Source organism: Phoca vitulina, unplaced genomic scaffold, assembly GCF_004348235.1.
Source record: "Phoca vitulina isolate PV1807 unplaced genomic scaffold, GSC_HSeal_1.0 scaffold2, whole genome shotgun sequence".
Classification (NCBI taxonomy): Eukaryota; Metazoa; Chordata; class Mammalia; order Carnivora; family Phocidae; genus Phoca; species Phoca vitulina.
The window spans coordinates 64,470,633-64,489,655 of record NW_022589705.1 but is presented as its reverse complement, the minus strand read 5'-3'; the positions used below and the strand labels follow the sequence as shown (position 1 = coordinate 64,489,655).

The following is a 19,023-nucleotide window of genomic DNA, read 5'->3' as shown; positions in this document are numbered from 1 at the left end:
ATTCTTCTAAGTGCATTTCTCCATTAGTTTGATAATTTTGCAGATGCTCAAATGCTATGTTTGTATATATTATTGAATTCAGAGTTTGGTATCCTTTGCACATTTTACTCAAGAGTGGATTTGTAAATCCAAATAAATTCTAGCCCTTAAGGAGAACCTGAGCTGTTAAAGTGTTGTTATTTTGTGATGAGGCTTTTTACAAATTGCATTCTCAAAAAGTTATATCTCTTAGGGTGACTTTATTACTTTTGGTATTCCATAGGTAATGATATTCTGATTTTAATGTTATTTACTTTTTAAAAATAATATATACAATTAGGCTTGCTTAATATTTTAAAAGCCTCTCTTCTCTAATGTGAAATAGAGGCAAGGGCTTCATATGAGTGGTTTGATATATGTCCTCCAAGTGTTTTCACAGGAAATGACTTAACTGAACTCTAGGTTCTTATGCCACCTGCAACAATATTTGGGTTGTAGTGGTATGAGTGTATAGCTTGTAGACCCTATAGTGACTGTATGAATTGATCATTCAGTTAACAAGATCAGAGAATGTTTTCTAAGATTAACAAGACTTCTGTGCCTGTTCATTAGTGTTGAAAGTTTTCAAATTATTGCTTCTGAGCTCCTGGAATCCCAGGAGGTTTCTGGGCCTGGTCTTCATCTTTGACCATTTTCCATCTCCTTGTAATGTAGGGAATACAGATTGATTAAGAATGGGTGAGATGAATTAAAAGAGAAGTACTGGAAATGACCAACTGGAATGAAATTGGAGTGTGAAAATTCCAATTCACAGGCTGTAGGGGCCATTCGGTATGTAAATCAGGTACCCAAATCCTCAGTTATCTGAGAGCCTTTTGCAAACTGTTAGAGGGATATGCAGGCTTACACAGGTGGGGAAACAGTGTTGGGTGGCTTCTAACTCACCCTTGCTTTAAGTTTTATATATTGTTCTGTCTTCTTGCCACCCCCTCTGAAGAATCAACTTCTTCCCCAAGCAGACGGTGCTGGTAAAGACTGAATTCCTTAGGAAAAGTTGTGCAAGTATGAAGAATTACCTTATTAGTTAATAGTAGGGCTCCGGTCACTTTATATATGCAGGTCACTATTACATCCTATTTACCTTCCCTGAATCAGCACATGACCTGGCACTTCATAGACACTCAATAAATATTTATGGATTTAAAGTAAGTTCCAGGGGCGCCTGGGTGGCTCAGTCGTTAAGCCGTCTGCCTTCAGCTCAGGTCATGATTCCAGGGTCCTGGGGTCGAGCCCCACATCGGGCTCCCTGCTCAGCGGGAAGCCTGCTTCTCCCTCTGCTTGTGTTCCCTCTCTTGCTGTGTCTCTCTGTCAAATAAATAAATAAAAATCTTTAAAAAAAAAATAGAGTAAGTTCCAAGGATTGCCTGAATTAAAGTTTTCTTATATGAAGAGCAAAACATCGAGGAAAATGAATAGTGCTATAATTGTGTGCAGCTGAATGGATTAATATCCCTCCTCTTTTCAGAATATAAGCTTTTAAAATATCACTCTTTAATTAGAAAAAGAAGTATGCTTCATGTTAATTTAAAATCTGTCTGTTAAAGCTTTTTGTTTAAGAAAAGATTTAGCTCAGTTTATAACTTCCATAGTTATAGTTAATATGTAGATTTGCAATTAAATAGGCATGTGAAATACAATGAATACATTTGGAAATACAGTGAGGGCACACTAAAAATGAGATTGTAAATCCTCTAGCAACTTAAGTCAACTATTACACTCAGCTTTTCTCACACTGGATAGTCTTTTTTTTTCTTTTAATGCTAACCTTTCTTTAATGGTGATTATAGGGAAGACCCTTTTTCAAACCCTCTGTGGGTGAAACTGGAAGGAACCTTAAACGTTTGACCAGTTTTAAGCATCTGGGCACTGTGTCGGTTTTTACACTCAAAGTAATGTAAGTTCCCCAAGACTGGCAGATTCTGTTCTTGGAAGATCCTTATCAATTTAGAGTAATTGGAAAAAGTTCTATTGGAAAGCCTTTGAAATGAATGATAGGCGTACATAAAATGTTGCTGGGAGGCTGTAGGCTCTAAAGCTGTTGTTTGCAACAAGCACCAGACTGGTGAGTATGGATGGCTTTGGATAGTCCTTGCAGCATTTCTAGGTGTTTTGCTGAAGGTGTGTTGTTGATAGTACATAACCAAAATTAAGATTTTAAGGTTCACTAATATTCTAGGGAATGCAAAATACACTTAGCCTTAAATGCTTCATAGATGTGTCCACTATTTAAAGGACACCCAATAATTTTAACGCACACAGTTGCATTAAAAATATATTTATATCTAATATATCTGCTATATGCCCTTTCTTGTGAGGCTCAGAAGCAGTCCCGTGGTACTTTCTTTTTTTTTTTTTTTAAGATTTTATTTATTTATTTGACAGAGACAGTGAGAGAGGGAACACAAGCGGGGAGAGTTGGAGAGGGAGAAGCAGGCCTCCCGCCGAGCAGGGAGCCCCCCGGGATCATGACCTGAGCCGAAGGCAGACGCTTAACCGACTGAGTCACCCAGGTGCCCCCCGTGGTACTTTCTAATTGCCACACTAACTAGAGGAGGTGTCTGGCACCTGGATCTCTTCTTGCCTCCAAGGACTTGTCATTTATGCATCATTTTTGCCCTTTTTTTTTTTTAAAGATTTTATTTATTTATTTGAGAGAGACCACGAACTGGGGGGGGGGGCGGGGGGGGGGGGGGGGGGGGAGGGGGGGAGGCAGAGAGGGAGGGAAAAGCAGGGTCCCTGCAGAGCAGGGAGCCCTATGCGGGGCTTAATCCCAGAGCCCTGGGATCATGACCTCAGCCCAAGGCAGACGCTTAACCTTAATTGACTGAGCCAGCCCAGGCATCCCGCATCAGTTTTATCTTGAACTCTTTTTTGTTGTTGTGGTTTTGTTTTTGATTGTTTTTATTGTTGTTTTTGTTCACATAGAATCACGTTACCCAAATTAAGAAAGAAGGATGATTGCTAAGAAGTGAAAGAAGTCCGTCAAGATGATTGGAGATTTGATATCATAAAGTTGTCAACATTCACCTAGTAAAATAGAGTGCCATTCTGTCCTTACTGAGAACATGGTGCTTTTTTTTTTCTCCCTCCAAATCTTAGTATGTGGTTTATGAAAATTTATTGAGTTGTTTTTTTCAGTTTCTTAAAGGAGAAAATGAAAGTAAAAAGTTTAGACCATTACTTTAAATGAATTGAGTTTATAAATTTGTCACTAGAAAACTATTTTTATTTTTTTAGTTGAATAGTAGCTTGTAATTGTATTTATTGTATTTTATAGTATTTATAACCTGCTGTGGTTTTGAATGTTATTCTTAAGACTGCAGTTAGTGACCCACTAGGTTTTAATTGCTAGGAAATTTCAGAGAATGTGAAAAAGTTTTGGTTAAGCCTAGGAAATAGCCATTCTTGCTTTCCTCAAAATTGGCATCCCTGACTACTTAATGACAACAGAATGCTTTAAAAACATGCTCCTTAAAGTCTAGCTGTTATTAAAATACCATAATAGCTAGTGTGTAAGTGATAGTTGCTTTTTTGTTGTAGAAACTCTGTGGTAAGAGGAAAGCTTCAGCAAAATCCTTAAGAAAAATATAGTATAAAAAAGCAGTAAATAGAGGATTTTTAAAAATGGAATGTGGATGAGAAATAGCAAGACACATGTATAGATCTGACATGGTTATATTTATTTAGATTCCTTGTTTCCTTAGACTTTGCAGATAAGGTTGTTTTCTCTCTTTTTGACAAACTATGTGTAATTGTTTTTTAAAATATCATTTGTATACCTCTACAGTTTACGACTGGTTTCTCTTTTTAAGAAGTATATGCCAAAACCCATTTTAATGCAATATAAAGCTTGCAAATTTGAGCACACCAGTGTCAGGAAATCAACACCTTATGTACTGATTTCTAGATTAGTAGCTGGACTTCTAAGTGTATGTTGTTCATGCAGCAGAGGCAATCCCTACAGAGCAGTCTGCGTAGTTGGGTGTTTCACTAAGCATTTGCCATTGTTTAGTACTGTTTGTCTCTGCATTTATTCAATATTACCATATGCTATAATCTCTAGACCAGATGAGAATATCCAGCAAGCACAGACTTCCAAGTAGGAAACAAAGTAAGCTGTAGGAAATGGAGCTGCTATAAAATTTTATAGACACTAGTTGCAAAATGCTTTTTGAAAATTATAACAGTGAGTGGGAACGTGGGTCATGCCTCATTTTTTATAGTCTTTTCTACACCCATCTTTCAGAAGTTTCCTTATGCTTGGTGATCAAAGTAGCATTTAGAAATGGTGTGGTGTGGAAATAATTTTAGAATAACAGTTTAAATAATTAAACATTTTGTATTTCCATTTTCTGTAAACCATGGGAGGGTTTTTTTTTTTTTTTTAAGCCTATTACAACAACAAAATACACTTTTGATTATTCTAATGGAAGGGGCTGTATGACTAAGAGACACGAGTGACACTGTGGTTTTGTTTCTTCTCATCCAACGTTATGCCCAATTTTAGTCAGCAAATAAACTGTTTAGAGTTTGTTTTCCTTTGCTGACTGCCTTGCCGCTTGCTTGCTTACTTTAGTCAGTGAGAACAAGCTAGCCAACAATGTTTAGAATCAAAAAGGGGGTAAAGAATGTATGGCTTCTGCAATCCAAAGAAAGTCTCACCATAATCTGTGTAATTGAGAGCTTTCATTAACTGTGCGATTGAAACATTCTACTTTAAAAGGGGGGTGGGAATGTGGGCTTCATCAAATCTTAATATTGAAATTAATAAATTTAAGACATTAAATTTTTATTGTGCACTTAACTATGGATGAGATAAAAACCCATTTAGGGAGTCTTAAGAATTTGGGGTGAGATGATTGTTGTAACTGAAAATTGAATATAGTTCTGAGTGCTCTGATATTTGAAAGTAAAAACTTTTTTTTTAATATAAAGTGTTCTTTTTATTTGCTTATTTAAAAAATTTCTTTAAAGATTTTTATTTGAGAGAGAAAGAGTGAGATCGAGCAAGTGGCGGGAGGTGCAGAGGGAGAGGGACAAGCAGACCCTGCCCTGAGCATGGAACCAACTTGGGGCCCAATCTCATGACCCTGAGATCATGACCAGAGCCAAAATCGAGAGTCCTCGGCTTAACTGATTGAGCCACCCAGGCGCCCCAAAAACGTTTTCTTTCTTTTTTTTTTTTTTAAGATTTCGTTTATTTGACAGAGACACAGCGAGAGAGAGAACACAAGCAGGGGGAGTGGGAGAGGGAGAAGCAGGGTTCCCGCGGAGCAGGGAGCCCAATGCGGGGCTCGATCCCGGGACCCTGGGATCATGACCTGAGCCAAAGGCAGACGCTTAACACCTGAGCCACCCAGGTGCCACCCCAAAAACGTTTTTAAAATAGATTTTATAGTTCTTTTGATTTAATAACAGGGAATGTGTATGTTCATGTGGCGGAAGAAGCTTTTCATTATTCAGAATTGTTTCTTAGATCTGCATTGTTTTTTCGTTCCAGTCATGGGGAAATGGGAGAACAACACTACAGCATCTCATATGACTTAGTTCAACTATTACCCTATACCCTGACCTAATGCATCATTTGTAGTCCTACATAATAATGATCGTCACAATCATAATAATACTATTCTACTGACCTTTCATAGGCTATTCATACCTGTTATTTCACTTAAGCCTCTTGATTGGTCTTTCCATAGAAACCATTAAAGTGAGTACATATACAGGTCTGTGCATGTATATATGTGTGTGTATGTATATATAGAATATAAAAATGGCATATATATATACATATAATATAAAAAATGCTTCTAGATTATTTAAGATAAGTATCTTCATAATGGCAAGAAGGTAATTGATGACTTTTATCTCATACTATGCGTCAGGCTCTTGGTAGGCAGTTTATGTACGTTATCTCATTCAGTCATCACCACTAACTTATAAAATAGGTAACTGTATTCCCATTTTACAGATGAGACCTTTAGTTGCAACTAGAGAAGGAGGAGATGGACTTTTAAGAATGGTAAGGAAGGTACTGGTCTAGGTAGAGAGACAGTGATACTTGAAGACACTGTTTGATTATGTGACCACTTTCCAGAGTGGTCAGGAAAGTTAATTTTGTGGAGGAGGTAGGACTTGTGCTATTTACCAAGAAAGGGAACAGACCAGAAAAACAGGGTTAGTGTAAATGCTGATGAATTCAGTTTAGATGTGCTGAGTTTAAGGAAGGGAAGCATTTTGTAGAAGGTGGGTATAGCCAGCAGTGGTGAGTTTTTGTTTTTTTGTTTTGTTTTTTTGCCTTGAATTATATAGGTTTTTGTTAGGCATTTCTCTGGACATTATTAATGACATTTAAACTTTGTGTTTCTGAAGGATTACAATGAAATGTTAATGCTTGAATAGTTACATAAATTTTGGGATGATTTCTTGGTGTGTGAACATTATAGCTACCATGCCCTACCAGGTTAAGAATGTTTTTTAAGCAAACTTGATTGTATGAAATCTCTTAAAATTTGTTTATTAGTTTAATATACAAGCAAATCTTATTTATTGTAGAAAAGTTAGACTGTAGAAATTAACATGAAGGAAAAAAATTGATAGTCCTACCACTGGGTTGAATGTATACTTTTTTTTTTTTTTTCTTTGAGAACGAGAGAGAGAGAGAGAGAGAGAGCGCGTGCGTGCGCGCACGTGTGAGCCAGGGGAGGAGCAGAGGGAGAGGGACAAGTAGATGCCACACTGAATGCAGAGGGAGAGGGACAAGCAGACGCCACACTGAGCGCAGAGCACTGAGACGTGAGGCTCGATCCAAAATCATGACCTGAGCCGAAATCAAGAGCCGGATGCTCAACCGACTGAGCCACCCAGGCGTCCCTGGGTTGAATGTATTCTGATTTTTTCCCCTATGTGTTGTTTCTTTCAGAAATATGGTTACACACACCTTTCTGCAGGAGAACTTCTTCGTGATGAAAGGAAGAACCCAGATTCACAGTATGGTGAACTCATTGAAAAGTACATTAAAGATGGAAAGATTGTGCCAGTTGAGATAACCATCAGTTTGTTAAAGAGGGTAAGGAGTGTGAATGCCAACCAGTTTAAACCAGCAAGGAAATAAGAAACTAAATCTGCCTTTCCTTTGAGTAATGAAAAAAAAAAATGAGAGTACTAAATTTCTTTCTTGTGGTAGGTGGTCATGCTGTTTGAGAATGGTAGTACTGGTCATTCTCCTTTCACCTGGGAAGAAATTGGACAGTAGCAAGCATTCTCTGCCTTGATCTAGGATCAGCTAGCTCAGCTTCACATCCATATGTGTGTCCTTGATCCTTCCCCAACATGCAGTGTCTCACTTCCATTTCTGTTTCTTCTTCCTTTTCTCCTTCCCCTCCTCCTCTTCTTCCCGCCTCCTTTCCCTTCTCTGTTTCCTTGTAAGCCTTCTTTCTTCCCTCCCTCCTTTCCTTCCTTCCTTCCCTTTCTTCCTTTTTCAACCATGACCCTCCTGTTGTTGCCGTTTTCTCAATTTTGTTGTCCTTTTGTGGTGAATGTGTCACCATCTTCAGTATGAAATACGGAGATTAACAGCTATCAAAATATGTCCCATCTTAAAAACAGGTATCTTGCATTTATGTGGCATCTCTCCATTATAGATTCCCAAGACGAATTATTAACAGGTATTTTCACATATAAGAAACAATGAAAGAGAAATGCAAGAGTGAGAACAGCAAGAAATAGTTGAAACCCAATGGAAGAGATATATGAGCACCTGGATGGAACCACAGAAACTTGAGGAGGAGGAGGAGTGACTCATTTACACACATTCTTACCTTTTGTTTCAGAGATGAGAGTAATGTGCTTCTATTCCAGAATATATCCTCTCTCCCTATTCTCTCTCTTTTTTTTTTTTTTTTTTTTTAAGATTTTATTTATTTGACAGGGAAAGAGACAGCCAGAGAGGGAACACAAGGAGGGGGGAACAGGAGAGGGAGAAGCAGGCTTCCCGCTGAGCAGGGAGCCTGATGTGGGGCTCGATCCCAGGACCCTGGGATCATGACCTGAGCCAAGGGCAGACGCTTAAGGACTGAGCCACCCAGGCACCCCCTCTCTGCCTATTCTCTAGATTTAATGCCCTTTCTCCACTTTATCACTAAACATTGTGGAAAAAGTGGTCTACAGTTTTCACTTTCTACTCTTCAACCCTTTGTAGTGAGGTTCTACTTCCATCTTCATTGAAACTGTTCTTGCTGTTGTTACCAGTGATCTTCCTTATAAAATCTAGGGGATATTTTTAGTCATTTTTCTTATAGCATTTAACTCTATCCACTGTCTTTTCAAAACTTCTTTGTTCTCTGTGACACCATTTTTCTTGATTCTTTCCTGCTTCAACAGCTGTTGTTTCTTACGTCTCCTTGCAAGTTTCCTAAACCATGATGTTCTCCAGGTTTTATCCATGGTTCTCCTCTCCTTTTATGTATTTCATGCTGGATGCTTTTAGCCATGCCAAGGCTTTCATTATACTAACAAATGCTAAAATCTGTAGCTCTAACACACACCTTTTTTCTGAACTTCAGACCTACATTTCTAATTACTAGACATCCATCTGAATATTTGACAAGTCTCTCAGCGTATCAATGTATCATCTAAAGTGTGATCACCCTTTATCTCCTGTCCTGGTTAATGGTTCCACCATCTGTGCCCAAGCCAGAAATCTGGGGACCATCCTGTATTTTTCACCTCTTTCTCACTTTCCCAAATCAATTCAGTGAGCAGATCTTCCAGTTATCTTTCTCTTAACCCTCTTTGACTTAGTCTTTTTTCTCTATTACCACTGTCACCTTAATTCAGATCCTCTTTTCCTTACCTGGAGCCTCCTTATGAGTCTTTTTGCCTTTAATCCATGCTTGTCCCCTTCTAATTCACCCTTCATGGTGCTGTCAGGGTGATTTTTTTTTTTGAGGGGGGAGAGGGGAGAGAGAATCTCAAGCAGGCTCCACACCCAGTGCGGAGCCCATCATGGGGCTTGATCTCACAAACCTGAGATCACGACCTGAGCCAAAATTAAGAGTCAACGCTCAACAGACTGAGCAACCCAGGCACCCCAGTCAGTGTGATTTTTTTCCAGAAGGTGATGATAAGCATATTCTGCTTAAAATTCCTTAGTGGTCCTCGGTTGCTTCCAGAATAAAAACCAGTTCCTTAGTGTGGCATAATAAGCTCTTCATTAATCTTGCCCCTACCTACTTTCTAGTCATATCTCCCACCATCTGTACACGTGTCCTAATATTCAGCTGCCTCAGCTTACTTGAGATTCATCAAAGCTATTATGCTTGCTCATTTCTGAGCCTTTATATATTCAGTTTACACTGTCTGGAGTACCTTGATCCCCGTCTGCTTGCCACTTCATTATTTAGGACTCAGTTCCACTGCCACCTCTTGTAAAGCTCTCTCAGGCTGTTTTCCAGGTAGTTTGTGCTTTATTTCTTTGTTTTATCATAGCATCCTTTCATATGTCCTCCTAGAACTTAGCAGATTTCTTTACACATATTTATTACCTGCTGAACCATGAGCCCCCCAAGAGCCATGTCACTGCCCATGTTCCCTGGTAATAGGCCTTGAGTAAATGTATGTTGAGTGAGTAGAATATTGATGCACCTCTTCAGATATCTTCCTCTACCGTAATTGGGGTAGAAATGCTATAGGATGGGACCAAAAACATTCTGTGAAAGTTTTGTATTATTGGAGAATATTGGAGAAGCAAATGCTGGGACAAAGCCAGTCCTCAGATGAAGGAATTAGAGGGCCTGACAGCCCTTGTTCTTCTTGAGGAACAAGGAGATAGTTTGAGTACTGAGGGGACTGGCTGTTGGTTAGCTTTGGACTAGAGGCTTCTCCAGAGTTGGTCATTGTCACGCATCAGTGCATACCCCATGGTGGCTGGCAGTGGTGAGGATTTGGAGACTAGAGATCTGCATCTCCCATTCACATATTTCAACATTCTGGCCTCAGACTTTGGGGGAGGATGGTGAAGCGTGCTACTCTTGCTGTCTTCCTTGACTGAATTCTTTTCCTCTGCTACCTGTGTTATGGGGTAGCTAGTGGCATTTAAAGTTTAATTAGCTTCAGTCAAAAATGTATTAACTTTTATGCTAATAATTAATGCTAACAATATCTTTACATTTGTCCAAAGCTTTGTGCAATTGGACTTGAATTGCAGAGAATCTGAATACCTGCAGAAGCAGCATACTTCTTCCTACAGCAAAATGACTTGGGAGTGGGGAGGGGAAGGCAAGATAGGGTCTCTAGTGGCTGGAGCAAAGGTACTAGTTAATGCTTATTTCTTTTTCTTTTTGCTGTTCATAACTTTGTGAATGTATATGTGAAAGTAATAAATGCTTACTGTAGAAAACTTAGAAACTGCAGAAAAAAATTTTATGTGTGTCTGTGTATAAATTGAGAAGGGGTACATACCTGTAACTCCACCAACTTGCTACATTGGATCATTTCATTTAAGTCTTTTTTTTTTTTTTTCTATGCACTCTCCACTCTTTACTAATGATTTAGGGAATAATAATAACAAAACAAACACTCATATCTCCACCACCCTGCTTAAATAATTGCATTTTTGTTGGAGGGGAGGGGGTTGGGGGGATGGGGTAACTGGGTAATGGACATTAAGGAGGGCATGTGATGTAATGAGCACTGGGTGTTATGTAATACTGATGAATCACTGAACTCTACCTCTGAAACTAATAATATACTATATGTTAATTAATTGAAATTTAAGTAAAAATAAAATAAAGTCTTAAAAAAAAGGACTTCTCTACCCTTTCACCCCATTTTTCAACTAATCTTTTTGCTGCCAATTTAAAATGAATAGAATTCTGTGCCTCTTTATATTTTAATTTCTTCTGTGTTGTCAGTCAGCATTTTGTAGTCATTTATTAATATCTACCTTATGAGCTTTTTTTTTTTTTTTTACATTTCTGCTTATGCTTCATTGTTTCAAATACCCCCTCAAATGGACATCATTCCTGAGTCAAACCTTTTCTTACACCCTCACCCCATAAACCTTGTAAAACTAGTCACTCCTTCAGTTAGGCTACTTTTGTACCTAGCATATGCTTTTATTAAACATGTTAACACTGAAAAAAAAGAAAAAGAGAAATTGCATTTTGTTGATGTCCTGTTGAACCTAAATCTTCTTTTCTTTTAGGAAATGGATCAGACAATGGCTGCCAGTGCTCAGAAGAATAAATTCTTGATTGATGGGTTTCCAAGAAATCAAGACAACCTTCAAGGTTGGAACAAGACCATGGATGGGAAGGCAGATGTGTCTTTCGTTCTGTTTTTTGACTGTAATAATGAGGTAATGAAGACCTTCATCTGCTCACATGGGCTTTAACCAATTGATGGTCAACTATTAGAGAAAGACAAAGTGACTTTTTACTTATATTTACATTTTATATTGGCAGCAGTTTTACTTTGAACTGATAAATTGGATGGATGGAACAGCACTGTCTTGCTGTTGGACTACTAAAAACTATTTGGCATCAGCAACCTAGTGGACCTAAAATTTGCTTTATTTTCAAGATAACAAGTATTTGCTTTGTTTTTAAGTAAGAATTGACTTGTACAATAATGTTAGGTAATGAAGCTGCGCTGTTACCTCTTAGGTATGCACTCTTACCAGAGAGTATTGCTTTAGGATGTTAGGGCAACATTTTGGGGAAGTTGGGAAAACTTTCTATTTTAAAGAAACATATAGGATAGCTTGATTGGGGGGAAAAAAAAAGATAGCTTGATTTTTATCTTCTAAGAGTAAAATGATCTTGAAAAAAGCAGGAAAGCGTTCTTTTTCTTCCCGGTACTTCTAATAACATACCCAGACATACCTTTGAATAACTAAATGAATTTCTCAGGATCATTTAATTAAAAGACCTGACTGTTTGACAGCTGTAATATAACTTCATTAAATTAATGCCAACAACCTGAAAGAATAAGAATCTAAAGTACTGCCTTGAAGGAAGTTGGCTATTCTTGGGTTGAATTGCAAATGTGCCTCTGGTGGAGAGACTTGCTGCAGCTTTGAGTTGTTTTAAAATCTAACTCTCTTTTTCCAACCCCCAAAAATATGTTTTCACTTATTCTTCAAAGTGAACTTTAGAATGTTACCGCAGCTTTATAACTAAGGAATGTTTATTCACGATTAACAAGGGATACTTTATTCAAATGCAAATTTGTTGATTCTTAAATATTTGGATATTTATGGAATTATCAAAAAGTAAGCAAAATGGAACAAAGTTTGAGGCATGTAATTCATACCTAATAAGTTAATAATATGTCCTAGATGGAAGCATACACACACAGATCTTTTTATTGCGGTTTTAAAAAAAGTACACAGGAAAAACTGAGTCATGAATGAATTCTTATTTTGCTCTGTACTTATTTAACCTAGTTTATATAAATTGAACCACATGTTTAAATTTAAAAGGACTTTGCATGTTGATTAATGAATTAGACAAATTAGTTTTAATGTAGGGGGTTTTTTGTAATCTCTTCAAACTTTGTTCTCCTTTCAGGTTAAAAGAATGGCAAACGTGAATAGCAAATTCACATATTTTTTTTTTTTTGTAATAACTTTTTATTTATTTCTCTTTTTAGATCTGTATTGAACGATGCCTTGAGAGGGGAAAGAGTAGTGGTAGAAGTGATGACAACAGAGAGAGCTTGGAGAAGAGGTACTCTGCAGATTTTACACATCGCCACCTTAGGCTCAGTTTGGAATTTGAGGAACAGATTAAATACCTGCCTCAATTTGCCCAGAAAAAGAAAATGGCATGCTTAAATATGTAAAATATCTGGTCTAAGAAGATGGTAAGGGAGTCGGTTGGGTCAGATCTGGGTTGTGCTCCGAGCAATCCTATAACATGGGGGAGAATGGGTGGATACTTAGAACCTTGCATTATTTGCTGCTTTTGCAGAATTCAGACCTATCTTCAGTCAACAAAGCCAATTATTGACTTATATGAAGAAATGGGGAAAGTCAAGAAAATAGATGCCTCTAAGTCTGTTGACGAAGTGAGTATCCCTAGCTTGCCTTAAAAGAAAAGTCAAGTAAAAATGTGATTTCACGGGGCAAGGGGGTAGGTAGGCAGGCGAAAAAGAGATATGACAGACTAGTTTGTTTGCTTCTCAAAACCCTGGAGACTAAATGAAAAATGAGATTTTTTTTCTCCTTTTTGAATAGTGTCTAAAATAGATTTTACAACTTCAGACTTGTTCTTCACAAGAAGTGGGTGGTTTATTAATTCCAAACCTCTTTTCTCAAGCACTGGAAAATTGGCATTTTGAGAACTGTGATTTGGACCACGTTCATTTTTTAAAATCTCTAATGTAATGGCGAGTCCTTTTAGCTCAAGGGCTCCAGGCTGCTTCTGTCTCTTCATCACAGAGCACAGAGCTCCAGGGGCTCAGGGCTTCCAAACCCAGCCCTTCTCTCTGCCTCTGAAAATCCATGAGCTTTCAGTGCCCAGCAGCTCTTTCTAGTGTCTCTCAGTCCAGCTCCTCTTACCCTGATTCCCTGAGTCTTCCTTTCTGGACTTTCCTTGTTTATCACATAGTTCTATTGGTTTTTTATCCATTACTCCTTCCCCTAGAGGTGAGGTGATATATCAGGGAACTTAGTGCTTTAGAACCAGAACTAGAAAAATAAGCCACTCCAGTTTACCTTTTATCCAGTAATTGCTACTGATCAAGAAATTTGTTTTGTCCTGAAAACACTAATAAAATGGAATGCACTTGTTCACAGTTTTATATGTGTTTATGATATTACATACTACTGTCTAAAGTAAGATAGATGAAACCAAGGAATTATAATATATATTTTAATGATACATCTTGAAAATTAATAGAAAATTGACTTTTTAACAGGAACTTAGCCATATAGTGTTTTAATAATGCCTTCTTTTTAAATTACTATTATTTTTGTCCTTTACAGGTTTTTGATGAAGTTGTGAAGATTTTTGACAAAGAAGGCTAACTCTAAACCTGAAAGCATCCTCAGAATCATGCTTGAATATTGCTTTGATAGCTGCTATTACAACCCCTTTTTAAGGCAATTTTAATCTTTCAAAATTACATCTCAGTTAATGGCTGGAAAGTATGTAGTAAGACAAATTAAATTTTTTATCTTAGATTTTTTTGGTTATAGGAGTAGACAGTGAATTCGGGTCTAACTTCATCTTAGCTATGGTGCTCACAAAACAAAGAAGGATATCAGCTTAGTTCTTTGTTTTTACTAAAAAAATATATCCCTTTTATAGTTTGTGCCTTCTGTGAGCAAAACTTTTTAGTATGTCTGTATATCCCTTTAATAATTACAACATGTTAGGATTAGGGATTCCCCACTTCCTTGTTTTCTTGCAGGTTTTAAATTTCCAACCTGTTAAGTGAATTTGTGGACCAAATTCCAAAGGAACTTACTGTGTAGTCGGTTCTTGCAAAATGTGTTTGGTAAACGAACTCATAAAATGAATTCCTAGAAGTGTTTTAGTATTTATCAAATAATTGACCATTTCCTGTAGAAAGATAAGAAAACTTAGGCTTTGTTTTATTACAACTTATACAAAGTTGTGTGACAGGGCATCTTCTTTGCTTCCAGGGATTGGGATGGGGGTCACTGGGAGTTCAGAGCCTGGCAGAATTGTCAGCTTTATTCTGACATAAATCTGAGGGTAAGGGGCAGGGACCACATCTAATGACCTGTGTTCCTGTCCTCTATTATGTAGTGTTCTTAGTGATTAAAATGATCTTAACAGAATTCCTAGCAGTGGAACCTTGAAATGCATGTATGAGGTTTATGGTCAATGATTTGGTTAGCATTTTAGTAACACTTCATTCAAAGTGTTTTTGTTTGTTTTCTAGACTAAATGTAGGGTTGGTATGAAGTAAAAACATCTAATGGTTAATTTCCCATTTGTGTTATATTTTCTTGAATACTTTTTTTCAGTTATTTGTTTAAGGAGATTTAAAAATCATTGCACTTTGGTCAGAAAAATAATAAATATATCTTATAAATGTTTGATTTCCTTCCTGGCTACTTTTATTTAGTATATTCTTTTTTGGCATCATGTTGAAGCATTGAAAGGTACAGAATAAAAGAAAAGGCTAAAGAGTCCCAAGGAATTTTCCCTTAAATCCATTCTTCCTTTAAAAAATCTCTGAGAAATTGATTTTCTCCTTTCTTATCTTTTCTGCCATTACTAATGCAGAGTGACTGCCAAGGTTCTTAATGTGAGATTTATTAAAATGTTTCTCATTTTTAGCATGTATGCTATTTGGTATACAAGGTTAAATCAGGTAAGGAATTTTGTCTTTGTGTAATTAGATTTTATATTTAAAGTCATTGGGAATAGGAGCACCTGGCTGGCCAAGTGGTAGAGTATGCAGTTCTTGATTTCATGGTCATGAGTTCAAACCCCACATTGAACATAGAGTTTACTTTAAAAAAAAAGAAGAGGGGCGCCTGGGTGGCTCAGTTGTTAAGCGTCTGCCTTCGGCTCTGGTCATGATCCCAGGTCCAGGGATCAAGCCCTGCATCAGGCTCCCTGCTTGGCGGGAAGCCTGCTTCTCCCTCTTCCACTCCCCCTGCTTGTGTTCCCTCTCTCGTTGTGTCTTCTCTCTGTCAAATAAATAAATAAAATCTTAAAAAAAAAAAGTATAAAGTCATTGGGAATAGTGAGTGCAATTTATGAATGTTCTTACATTGTAATAGGTTCGTTTATTTCTATGTGTATTATGAAATTCACTTCTTAATGATACATTTTTCAACAAACTTGCCATTAAGAAACAAAGTATCTGTAAGTACTGTAACATATTAGCCACCAAAATTTGTATTGATATTATTTTGGTTTCTTGGAAGAGATTGTAATGAATTCTTATCTAGTGATTTAGTCCAGCCAGTACAGAGGGACTTTCCTGGTGGTTTAATCAAACAACTGCAGTATGAAACAAGAGTAAAGACTAAGGTTTTTAGAGCATTCCTACTTAAATAAGTGAAAAAATTCATCAGATAGGGGAATCTAAAGATTTGTATTGATATTGGGAAAGCAAATTTAAGGTTTTTAAGAAGACTGCTGAGACTAGGTGCTTTGCTTCCTTTCATCACACATCCTTCTGTGGCATTTGAGAACAGAAACCAAGAAACAATAATAACTAAATTATGAGCCTTTGCTTATTGTTTGCTTTTGAGTAGAAAAACATGTTGGCAATATTGAGTGTAGGATTTGACTGAGATACATCTGACTTCATTACTTTAGTTATTCCATATGTTAAAGATACAGTAACCAAGAAGTTTTTGACTTTCTTGAAAGACCCCAGTGGAAGCCTTGCCTTTTTTTTTTTTTTTAATTAATTAGCCTTATTTCCATTCAGTGATGTTGGATGTGTATGACTCATTTGGTAAATAATTCCAATAAATTTTGTGCTATGGCCTTTGATTTTTCAGATTTTTGTTCTTTGGAGCATATTGAAAGACCGAGAAGTATCATGTATTTAACATGTGGGTTTAAGGCAAAATCATAGTTCAGGATCCAGGAGAATTTTCTGCTCTGTGTATTATGTTTGCACATTTGAATTAAGTAGAAAGCATGACTTTATCCCGTTGCTTTAAGAAGTGATTTGGATTGAGGCACAAGTATAGCATACTTTATTACCTACCTGCAGCATCAATTGCTTGTCTCTTTCAGGGGGAGATTGGCAGCCAGCAACATCTCAGGATGCAGGGTTTTGGGGGCTTGTGGCTTTGTCACGTAATCTGAGTGGTTGCCTGACACTCCAGTGGTCTCTGGAGATAATAGTGGCTGAAAGTATTGGCCAGAGTAGGTCAGAACTTTTTCCCTGGAGGTTTGGTCCTTCATCTTCAAACACGTACTAATTGCACTAGCCATGGTGCTGCTGCAAACATATTCTCTGCCTGATAGGAGTTTTCTACCTAAAACTAACATCCTGATATGGGTAGACCTTCAAATGTCTTCTGTTGGCTAATAATCATTATTACATAGCTTATTTCCCTTCTCCCTAGCCTACCTGCATGCTTCAGCTAAATTAAATGTGCCTTAATTCTAAGCATTTCTTTTTTCTAATGAAAGCAAGGAAGCTCATTTATTGTGTACCAAGGAAAAAAGGTAAAAAATGGTCCTAATCACCTATCCCTTTATTTCCTCACCCCTGACTCCAGTGTAAGTATTCTCTGGATCCAGGTATGCTTTCCTTTGAATGGGTGTGATTATTGTGATTGTGGTGTTAATTCTGGGTCTCAGTTATGTTCTGCAGGTCACCAGCTTTCCTGTCCTGGGGAGAGCTAAAGGATGAAGTTGAATTTCTGGCTGTCACCCTATACCTTTGGTCAGCTATACCAGCTCCAGGCTATCACCAGGGCTCAGATTTTTATGGGGTCCCTGCTGTCCCTGCTCATCAGAGCAGAACCTGGTTTTCTTGAGTCCATCTTCTTTAAAGAGGCTTTTCTTTCATGATTTTGTCCTCCTAAGACCAAGGCATAAGAGAAGATGGTTTAATTATTTTGTCCTATTTAGGGGGAGACAAGGGTCATAAATCAACATTTCTCTTAAGTGAGGTTCTTTCAGCCACAGAAAATTGTTTTTTATTTAGGATACATTGAAGTTACTTTATGTAACTTCCTAACATTGGCCTTTGATGCCCTAACCGACCACAGGAAAAGCATCTGCACATCTGCAGAGGTAGGTTACCACACCTCAACCCTAACGTAGATAATCCAAACCAACTTTAAAAAGTGTCTTCTACACAGTGGAATCGAGCAGTTAAGCAGCCTTCTGCATAGATAGCAGATGCATTCTCTTTTGGTTGAGTAACCACATTTAAAAAAAGAAAGTAAAATTCAAAAAACATGTATGTGAGCTTTGGGAATATTCTCATTCTACCCTTTAGGAGGCTTCCTGGAAGAAATAGACTCTCAGTAGCTGCTTCTATGAAATGAAGGGGGGAAAATTGATACAGTGGACTGCAGATGGACTTCCAAGAAAACCCCTGAATTGGCTGAGATTCCTTGCCAGTTTGTAAACGCTTGCAGCCCTCTGAAGACTCTAGGTGGAAGTGGCCCTCTCACAACCACCTGGCTCCAAAGGCTTCCAGAACCAGAGGGAAAAGACACTGAATTGGTTCAGCAGTTAGTACTTAGAAGCACGAAGCTGTTGTGCATGGCTCACTGTAGGTGGTTCATTAGTTTTATAGAGAAACATTTTCACAGGTGGCTCCAAAGCAGCCGTCAGAGTTTGGCCAGAGTATCTGTGATTGCACAAGGCTGCGTCAAAATAGCCTTGTCACAATGGAAACCTGTCTTCTTTTTAATTACCAGGGAGCGCACAACAGGCACTACCATTATCCTGTCCTGACCTGGGAGAGTGGTTCCGATAGACACATTGTTTACATTGTTTGGGGGGGAAAATGCTGAAGTTTAATGTTTAACTTTCATGTTGGGTCAAAACACTCATATCAAAATGACCATTTTAAAAACAGCTGCACAAAATCCCCCTGGTGTCAGGTACTGTGCCAGAATGTCTGTGTCATATCCAGGATCAAACGTGATGGAGCAGAGTGTTCCTCTGTTCAGGGCCTTTACTGAGGCCTGAATGAGTGCTCTTCAGCGACGGAAGGCTGCTCCGTGCTCCTGGCCCTGAAGCTGCTACTGTGTGCTAATGCAAGATTCAGAAATGGAGGGGAGGGAATGGGCTGAGGGCGGGGAGTGAAGCCATTTGTATAGAGAAGCAGGAGGTGGTTCAGTCCAGTTCTCCTTCATCCACGGTGGCCCTTGTAGGAGACTCCTTCCTCCCATAATCACTCCTACCAACACCATTTCTTCATCTGCCCACAGTTTGCATGATCGTAGGCCACATTCCCACTACTCTTCAGGAGAATTTTGTTGATGAAAGTGGGTTTCAAGAATGTGACTCCCTT

The 19,023-nt window shown here is 38.0% G+C and overlaps 1 protein-coding gene across 1 annotated transcript in view; it reads left to right on the top strand.

Annotated features, from left to right (window-relative positions):
- The window catches only part of CMPK1 (cytidine/uridine monophosphate kinase 1), a 38,069-nt gene extending 22,506 nt beyond the window's left edge, over nt 1-15,563 (top strand). Inside the window, exons 2-6 of the mRNA XM_032429548.1 lie at nt 6,962-7,108; nt 11,246-11,398; nt 12,694-12,770; nt 13,014-13,110; nt 14,030-15,563. Of these exons, the coding sequence (XP_032285439.1) occupies nt 6,962-7,108; nt 11,246-11,398; nt 12,694-12,770; nt 13,014-13,110; nt 14,030-14,071 (516 nt within the window). The 3' untranslated portion in view covers nt 14,072-15,563. The remainder of the gene's footprint in view (nt 1-6,961; nt 7,109-11,245; nt 11,399-12,693; nt 12,771-13,013; nt 13,111-14,029) is intronic.
- The last annotated feature ends 3,460 nt before the right edge of the window (nt 15,564-19,023 follow it).